The sequence below is a fragment of the Meleagris gallopavo genome, chromosome 17 (genome assembly GCF_000146605.3).
Source record: "Meleagris gallopavo isolate NT-WF06-2002-E0010 breed Aviagen turkey brand Nicholas breeding stock chromosome 17, Turkey_5.1, whole genome shotgun sequence".
Lineage (NCBI taxonomy): Eukaryota > Metazoa > Chordata > Aves > Galliformes > Phasianidae > Meleagris > Meleagris gallopavo.
The window spans coordinates 5057422-5066201 of NC_015027.2; the positions used below are offsets into that span (position 1 = coordinate 5057422).

The following is an 8780-nucleotide window of genomic DNA, read 5'->3' on the forward strand; positions in this document are numbered from 1 at the left end:
AATGCATCTTCTGGATAGAGTTTATGTTTAGAGGGCAAAAAAAGAAAACTGCATCAGCAACAGCCAGGACACATCTCTGAAAGATGTTGACATGTGCTCTGAACTGCCTCTTCCTGTGTGGTTCATCCTAAGATGTATTTTCCAGTCTCATGGGGAGAGGAGGCAAATTACACCTAAAGCCACAGTTCTCAGTCTACCATACCTTAAGGAAACAATTTCAAGTAACAAAGCGCACAGATTAAGTAGATGCATGTAAGTGTACCAGCTTGCCAAGGAGGTACAGAGACTGTAACACAGCCCAAGACCACTCCTCCTTGGTAAGTAGGTGAAGGAAACAATGAATACTGCAATGGTTCTTTTCAAGTTACCACTGACTATGTTCTTTATTGAAAACAAGACGCAGGAGTTCACCAGTTAATGCAGACAGGAGAACACCACAACCTTTTGGGACTTTTCTTTACCTGGCTCCAAAGCTGCATGCAATCGGGTGTGGAGAAGAGATGCACAGCTTCTCTCTCAGAATGGAAGCAAACTACGGCCACAATAGAAGAGCCTAGTCTTGTTAGAGCAACTATGCTGCCTTCAGCAAAGCCAAGCAAAGAAGTTTAACTCCCAAGCCCAGGGCACCTTTCCCTGCTAAGTGCTTTACATCTTGTTAGAAGATGAATCTCTCCTATAGGGCACAAGGATAAAAGTCGTAACTTCACGTTCCTCTGAGAAGTATTAAAATGTAGACACAAGTACACAAGTACACACACACACACACACACACACACCTCCTACCAAAGCAAGAGACATCCTCAGTGCAATATCAGCTTTATTACTATCTTCTGATGCAGTGCTACTTGATTACCAGTTAAGCATTTCAGAAGACAATTTTTATGTAAAATAGGGAGATTCTCCCTCCTTGTTACTTACAGCAGTGACGCCAAAGCACAGAGATGTTAAGCTATTTAATCTGATAGAGAACAAGCAAATTCTAAAACAAAGAACAAGAGGAAGCATTTGATTCCAATTTTGACTGAAGGGAAGCACTCTAGTACAAGATACTACAGCAACATACAGTAGTATCCTGTTCCTGATACCAGAGAGAAATCACTGCCAATTAAAACAAGACAGTGAAAGAAGCTTACCTGCAACTCAGTAACAAGGTAACAGATCTCCAGTTAATTCAGAAATTGTGAAAACACAAAGGCTCTCTCTGCTGAGCTGGCCTTGTGCTAAGTGGTAAATAACATCAGTTCATGGCTAATTATTTTCACAGCTTTCTTTCAAAATGCAAATATCTGTAATGGAGACACGGGTACTATAACAGCCACTTCATAAATAATAAATATATTCTTTATTTTACAGAGACATTGTCTTCAAGTTTTTCATTTAAAAAATACATCACTTCACCACTTCTCTTGCTGCTGGAGCATACAACCATGATGTTGCTATATGACCTATCACACAGGCAAGCGTGCGAGGTTGTCCTAGAGGGCATTAGCTGAAGCAGCTGCAGCCTTCAAGACATGGAGGAAAAAAAGACAAGCAGAGCCACAGATCCCTTGCTGACATCTTCCAGCAGCAAGCATGACAAATGGCTCACAGCCATCTTCATCTACACACATGCCAAGCCTTCCTTGGCAAAAATTCTAATTGGTAAGAACTCATCTTTAACATAAAGGACCTGCATTGTATATTGCCTGCCTACATGACAGATTTGGTTCTCAAACAGTGATGTTACAAACATCTGCAAGATGCTAAGCACACAGCTCCCATTTAAGACAGTGGGCCCAGACCATGCTGGACAGACCTACAGGACTAGGCAATAAGGAATATACTTTCTTCATTGCACAAACACCATCATTACCATTTGAAGCTGCATATAAAGATGACTTACAGAACCACTGTGCTCTATTTCAAGCATTCACAGTAAATAAATAACTTCTGATGGAGCTATAAATAGCATGGGAAGGTAATAACATTTTCAGAGAGTTTTTGTTTGTTTGTTTTGCTTCTTTAAAACCCTCTAAGAATCATCACCTCCGAGAGTCAGTCATCATCTATAAGAAGATACCATCCCAAATTTTAGAAAGTTGTGTTCAACATTGATTCTCTTGTGAAGTTAAATTCCTACATTTTTTAAATCAACCCAGCCTATCAAAATCCATTTACATTTGTCTTGGAGTTATTTCTCTGAAGAAAACCAATATGACCATCCATTTCCCTCAGCAGAAGTGCATTTAAAGTTAATCACTAATGAGATACCACACTGGGGGGAAAAAAAAAAAAAAAGAACCCTACCACAAGTTATTTGAGAATGATAGAAACAAGAGCATCCATTAAAAAAATCTTTGCAAGAAGTCTAACAAGTAGTCAAGCCATTGACATAGGAGCCAGCATAAAAAAAGCACATTTCCTGTCATAAAGCTAATGTCAAGTTCACCACCCCAAAAAATGGAGTATAAGATTTCACTGCAGAAGAACAATCCAAATGACTAAGTTCCATTCTGTGCAAGTCCTCACATGCTCAGGTGGCAGTGGTCACTATGCAGAAGGGTTCTGTTTTCTAGGGAGGGCTTCCTTTTACAATACAGAAGTTTTGGCAATCTAAGAGAAAACTTGAGCCTGCTTAGAAATCTGTAATAGGAATTTAAATACTGCAAAGTAAAAATGTAGTTTTCAAGGAGCTCAGAACACCATAAGCAGTTCACTAAGAAAGCTGAGGGAAGTGAGAATGGAGAAAAAATCCACCGACTCCTTGCAGAGCACTCAGTCTCCACCACCTCCCCCTAAAAAACAACCTAGCCACACCCAAAAGATGAAGAATTAGTGTTTTAGCCATGGATGAGCTTCAATGGAAGCTTTGCTTCTGTCTCCATAGTCATACAACAGTTCTTCACCTGCTTTAATGTCTCTGGAAGCTATCAATATGAGATGAGGCACACCATCAATGTCATGAAGCTTTGTTTGACAATTGCCACATTTGCTGTGATTAATCAGTCTTCCCAGACGATTAGTTTCTTTTGTAGCATCAACACTGGAAGAACAAGAACATTTCATGCACAAATCATATTAAAGGAAAAGAAACAAAGTGTGAACTAGATAAAGAATTAGGAATACATACAAGGCTTGGAAATTAAAAAAAAAGAGAAGTAAAAAAATTGTCTGAGCAATGGCTTTGGAAGAACTGAAGTTTAGGGTGAAAAATAAAAAAGAAAAACCACACTGGAGTGATAAAGCATGCATGTGTGGTTGGTGACAGGTACTGAAGGAAGAAACACCCAGAGACACCTGAAGAGGTGTTCTTCTCTTCCTATCTGCTCCTACTGCTTTTCTAAAAGAAAATGATCGCAACTCAGGAAAAGTGGTTAATTTCACAAGACAGTAAGTTTAGGAAGAAATCCATGGCAAAGCTAGAAGCCTCATCCAAGTAGATGCATCTCTCTATATAGATTGTGCTGTGCTTCAGAGAATAGGGCTGTGAGTTGCCCATCATTCCCTTTAATCCAGAGGTACAGAGGGCTCTTGGCCAGCAAAACAGTGCTCCAAGAAGATTCCCTAACTCGTGGTACCCAACCAAAAAAGACCAACAAAACTGTATGAAAACAAGAAACAAACAAACAAGCAGCATTCAAAAGTTTCTGTTCATCTATAACATGCAAAGCAAAAGCAGCTTACCAGTACGTTTTGCTGAGGTACTGAAAATAGTACATATAGCAGCCTGTGGATGGATCTTGAGCATACAGAGCCTCCCGCTTTTTAGCATCAGTGATCTCTATGAGATCTCCATGATATTCAACTACAAATTCGCCACGATTAAAATGTTTAGTAGCAATTACTCCTCTCCCTTTGCCATCAATGTAATCAATCTGTTGAGTTAAAAAGAAACAAAAATCACTTGGGAAATGAGAAGGTATTCACGACTGCCAATAAGCTGTTTGCTAGGAAAGCAGTGCATGACATTTGTCATTAAAGTGACATGGTACAGCATCTGAATGTCACAGACAAAGCTGTGGAAGCACAATTTACTGAATTAGAGAAGAAAGAGTGACTTCAGGATGCAACATGCTACCATGCATTTTGCATTAGAATGTCTAAGCTTTTCCATTTCAATGTTATCATTCGCATGCACAGGAAGAAGAGATGACAGAAGTATAGAAAGGTCAATCACACAAACTGAATTAGTTACCCAATAGTACACTTGATTCTTCCTGCCTCTTTCTGTAAACTGTACAACTCTTACAAGGATGTCACTATCCTAGAAGCCAGTGTGAACTGCACACTGCTGCTTTTTGAGAACCACTGTGCTTTTAAGAGCTAGACTGCATGAACAACACACAGTATTCAGGTTAGCATTGCTGTTACCTTCATTCCTTCTTCTTTCCCACTTGTAATTAGTTCATCAATTTTCCTCCTTTCCTCAGTCTGAGGAAGTAACAAGACAAAAAAACAAGACCAAGTTATTTGTTGGTAGCTTTTGCATTTTATTCTACAGCTAACAGGAAATGATTGGCCAATGACATTAAGTTTTTCCAATCCATCCCTCTTTCTAGCAAAACTAAGTTATAAAGAGATAGAATAAAGAGACATCCCCCAAGAATGCATTATCATTTAAATTCCATCCTAAAAATAACTGGACCAATAATTCTGTATTTAGAAACACTCCTAACAATACTTCCAGTGAACATTTGCTACTGCATTAAGTACTGGTATTTCACCAAGAAGCACAGAAGCACTACCTCCAGTTCAGATTTGCTCTTCCTGGAGCTTCTTCTAACTGGGTAATAATCTGTCACTTTTCGATTCGGTGCTCTTCCTTGTGTTCTAAGGAATAAGAAAAGCAGGAAACACATTTCAAACTACTTCTGAAGTTACACCTCTGAAACAGGTATCTAAAATATGTATATATTTTTAAGCTTACGTTAAACATTGATCAGCATGAATCCATGTTCTTACCAGTATTCTGTATTCCAAGCCTGAAGCTACATACTCTATTACTAATCCTTTAACCACAAGATTGAGATGCCACTGGAAATCAACTGAAAAATCACATTAAACTCTGAAGCCCCCGCCATGTGCCTTCCCAAAAATGTAGGTCATTAAAGCTGCTTGGCCATGAATTTATTAATGTTAAGTTACATTAATTCATTAACATGAGTAAAGTTATCAACTCAGACAGCACTCCCCAACTACAATAATCTAACATCATGATTCTGGCAAGACAGACTCCGTTTGTCCACAGAACAATAAGTCTTAGTGGTTCCTAAATTAGTTTTTGCCTTGCTTGCTAGTGAAATAGTCATCTGCAAGAGTGGCACATACTTTGGGTGCTATTTTGTATTTTCAAATATACTATTTCTGAAGAAAAAGAATCTTCTTTAAGATCTGTCCCCCAAAAAAGAGCAAAGCAAGGGAAACATTAATTCCAGGTCTGGCTTACCTATAGCCTCTCTACCTATTTGCCTGTCAAGGCAAAATGTAGATAAAGGCCCCCTGGTGCAAAATGGCCTAAAGCAGAAAAGCTTTTACAATTCCAGAAGCCACTTACTTCCTTCTTGGTCCACGTTTTGTTTTAACCATCTTCTTCTGAGCTGGCTTTGCACTGGCCTCACCAGCACAGTCTGAGGGCAGGAGTGTCTTCTCAGCTTCTACAGTTCCTTGGGTTTTTTGATCAGAAGAGAGCACTGAGGTATTGCACCCACTTTCCTTATCTTTCTGGTCTTCTGGTTTCGTAGCACCTTCAATTACATTGCCACCATTCTTTTTTTCTAGTGACAAAGAAATAAAGAATGGCTCTGAATTCAAGATCATCTATACCAGACTGCTTTTATATGAACTCCAATAGTTTCTATTTCAAGTTTCTAGTTCCGTCAAATAGGAGAAAGAGGTAGGAAATAAATGATACAATCTCCTTCTGCTAGAACCCAGGCAGACTGTCAGTGGACATTCAAGTAGTCATTGCTACGGTATAGAAGGAAGCATAAGAAAAGGAACAGGTAAAAACAAGAGCAAGTTCTTTGTCATGGGTGTAAAACTGAGCTGTGAACCTAACCCAAATCACAGTCAGTGGTACAAACAGCCTGCCAGCCAGTGCACTTGGCATACTGACTTCTCAAATTGCTATAAAGGAATCAGCAAGGTGCCCTGAAGGAGCAGAACTGCCTGCACCCCACACTGCTGCAATCAGTCACTGCAGGAGCTGGTGCTAAGGGGCCAGTACCGCTCAGACCAAATCCACAGGAGCCAAAGAGCAGGTGCTTACAAGAAAAAGTTCTGTTACATTTTCTTGGTTGAGCCTATCCTACCTTGAGGTGACCACATCCTCCTCAGCTGACTGATTTAGGGTAAATGAGACATGTCTTAAAGCTGAATAAAGTTTTAATTTAAAACCAATTACCAGGTTTAACTTCCTTGGGCCAAGACAGATGCTTCAATCTCACTGGAGAAATGAAGTACTGCTGAAAGGCCACTGATCCACTGTGGGGAAGACTAAAGCCATTTCATTTTCTTGGTGAAATCTGGGAGTTACAGCCCATAAGTTCTCCTGTGCTCAGTGGGACTTAAAACATCTTGCAAATAACATTTGAATCAAAACATTTCAACAAATTACCACACTTCACAACCACACCTTTAAACACAAACCAGCTGTGGGATTTTTGTTTATTTTCCATAATCACCTAGTAAATCTGTGACTTCAGTTCTGAAAAAGGACAAGGACACCACCACCCTTGTAGAGCTTCTTTGCTGACAGAGCTGTAGGATTTGGGAAAGCAACTGGGGCAGGGGAGCTGCTCACCTCCTACAGATCTAAAACTGGGGGCTGGGGAGGAAAGCACATCTCACAAAGCAAGCAATCCAAAGATCAACCTTACCATCTCCTTTCCTGTTGGTTTCAGTTAGCGCTTTGCCCTGACATTTCACTTCGTGATACATGACAGAGTTTTCTTCTTGAAGAGGGGAGCGAGCACCAGGAGATTTGTTGGGATTCAGGTAGCTGTAGATTTTGGATTGACCAGTAAACACATTCTCCTAAAACAGATTCACACATACAAACACAAAAAAGTGTATCACAGAGATGCTGGGCGCCTCCAGTTGGTATCACGCCGTGCTGCAAAGAGCAGGGCTGACAGCTGACTGTGCTAACGCAAGTTACACTGCTCTAATGCATCATCCTTGCTACCATTGCTATTTCTATGACGTGAAAACATTACCGGGTAAGCACTCAGAGAACCTTACTAATGCAAACCTCTCAGTTCAAAAGGACTTTCATGTGCAATGTGGTAGGGCAGGAGAGTCATAATGAACACCAGTTTCCACCCTCTGCTTCAAGATACGAACTCTGAACTGCTCAAAGAGTGCAAGCCAAAGAAAACATCAATAACAGCAGAAACTGCCCAAGCCTAGCACATACCTCACATAGTCAAGGAAGCATGAGCTTACCCAAATGCTCATTGTGTGTCAAATGTTATTGCAGTGCTCTACAGAGCAGCATAGAAGACCATTTCTGAAAGTCTACCCTGAGTGTCATCTCTCATTGAGGTTTGGGAGATGAGCAGTGCTATCTTTTTATCCATTATATTGTATAAAATGGAGTGTTAAGACTGCTGATGGCATAAGAAACGCAGTACTCTAGGCAAAGCACTTGGTCCCTTGCCAGCAAAATGGTAAAACCCTCTGGCATGGTCACACAGCACAAAGTTGGGCTCAAAAGGCGGCTCAGGCTGAAGACCCCATTAGGGAGGAGCATAGACTTAGCAAAGCTTACAGGAGTTGTGACATCTTTGCTTTTATGGTTCTCTGCAACCAGGCCAAGCTTGACTGTTCAGGTATGTCAGGCACAGGGATTTTAGCTGTGAAGCCCCAGTGTCAGGACAAACAGCTGTGAGTTGGCCAGAACAAGTTTGTCTTGGCTGTATTTTGACTCAAGTGAAAGCACTTACAGATACATCAACTCAGTTGAAATAAAAAACAACCAAGTTCTGCGTGCATTTTCTCTTAAAATATTCAAAGGCTCCCATTGCTTAACAAGAGTAAAATAGCTCAAATGCAGCCACTTGACTAAATAAATGCTCTAGTATATCTCATCACATAAGAACTAATGAAGTAAACAAAGCATGCAGCACATAAGAAAAATTATAATTATTAACAAAAACAATTAACAGAGTACACAGCTACATACAAAATAAGATCAGTTAAAAGCTTCAGTAAGAACTGAGATTACAGCAGAACACCCTGAGAAGTCAGTCAGAGCTTTCCACCTTCACAATGGGAGAAGTCCATCAGAAATGAGACCCACTTATTTACGGAAGCAGGGCTTTAAGGATGACGTACAACAACGCTGGATTTTTAACAAATACAGGTAGTGAAACCCACACTGAGAAATTCCTGACATTTAGCACGAGCTCCACAGCCGGCTGTCTCCTGGAAGACCAGCAGGAGCCCATCTCTCCACGGAGCTCCACGCACACACTGACAGGGCCACACCAGCACGTCCTCGGGCCGCTCCCTTCCCCCCCAGCCCCCGCCTGCAGCACGGCGCTCCCGGCTGCCACGTCTTTGTCTGTGCCGGGCTTCAGAGCCTCCGCGGCACGGATTTTCTCAGCACAACAGCACGCGTTAAGGGCTGCTGAGGATCCCCGGGTCTCGACGCAATAGCCAAGATTCATCCCAGCGAGGTTTAAACGCAAAACGATTACCAAGCTCGGGCCCGCTGCCTCTAGGGGAGATAGAGGACAGCAGAGGAGCAGGGCTGTGCCCGGGCCCGGCCACTCGCTGACAGCAGCTCCCGCCGC

The 8780-nt window shown here is 41.3% G+C and overlaps 1 protein-coding gene across 1 annotated transcript; it reads right to left on the reverse strand.

The window, feature by feature from the left end:
* Positions 1–1314: 1314 nt before the first annotated feature.
* On the reverse strand, positions 1315–8727 carry KMT5A (lysine methyltransferase 5A). Its single transcript, XM_019621015.2, has 6 exons — positions 6861–8727; positions 5537–5756; positions 4728–4812; positions 4354–4413; positions 3667–3857; positions 1315–3025 (listed from the first exon to the last, which is right to left on the reverse strand). Exons 1-6 carry the CDS (start codon positions 6919–6921, stop codon positions 2815–2817), a joined length of 828 nt encoding a protein of 275 aa, XP_019476560.1. The 5' UTR covers positions 6922–8727; the 3' UTR covers positions 1315–2814.
* Between the last annotated feature and the right edge of the window lie 53 nt (positions 8728–8780).

Bases quoted from the DNA above. Each gene is read 5' to 3' on its own strand.
- KMT5A (XM_019621015.2), bottom strand. From the start codon at position 6,921: ATGTATCACGAAGTGAAATGTCAGGGCAAAGCGCTAACTGAAACCAAC. The intron at 3,858-4,353 runs GTAACAGCAATG...TTAACTCAACAG, and splicing joins GGAAAGAAGAAGGAATGAAG to ATTGATTACATTGATGGCAA. The intron at 3,026-3,666 runs GTAAGCTGCTTT...TTGTTCTTCCAG, and splicing joins TACCTCAGCAAAACGTACTG to TGTTGATGCTACAAAAGAAA.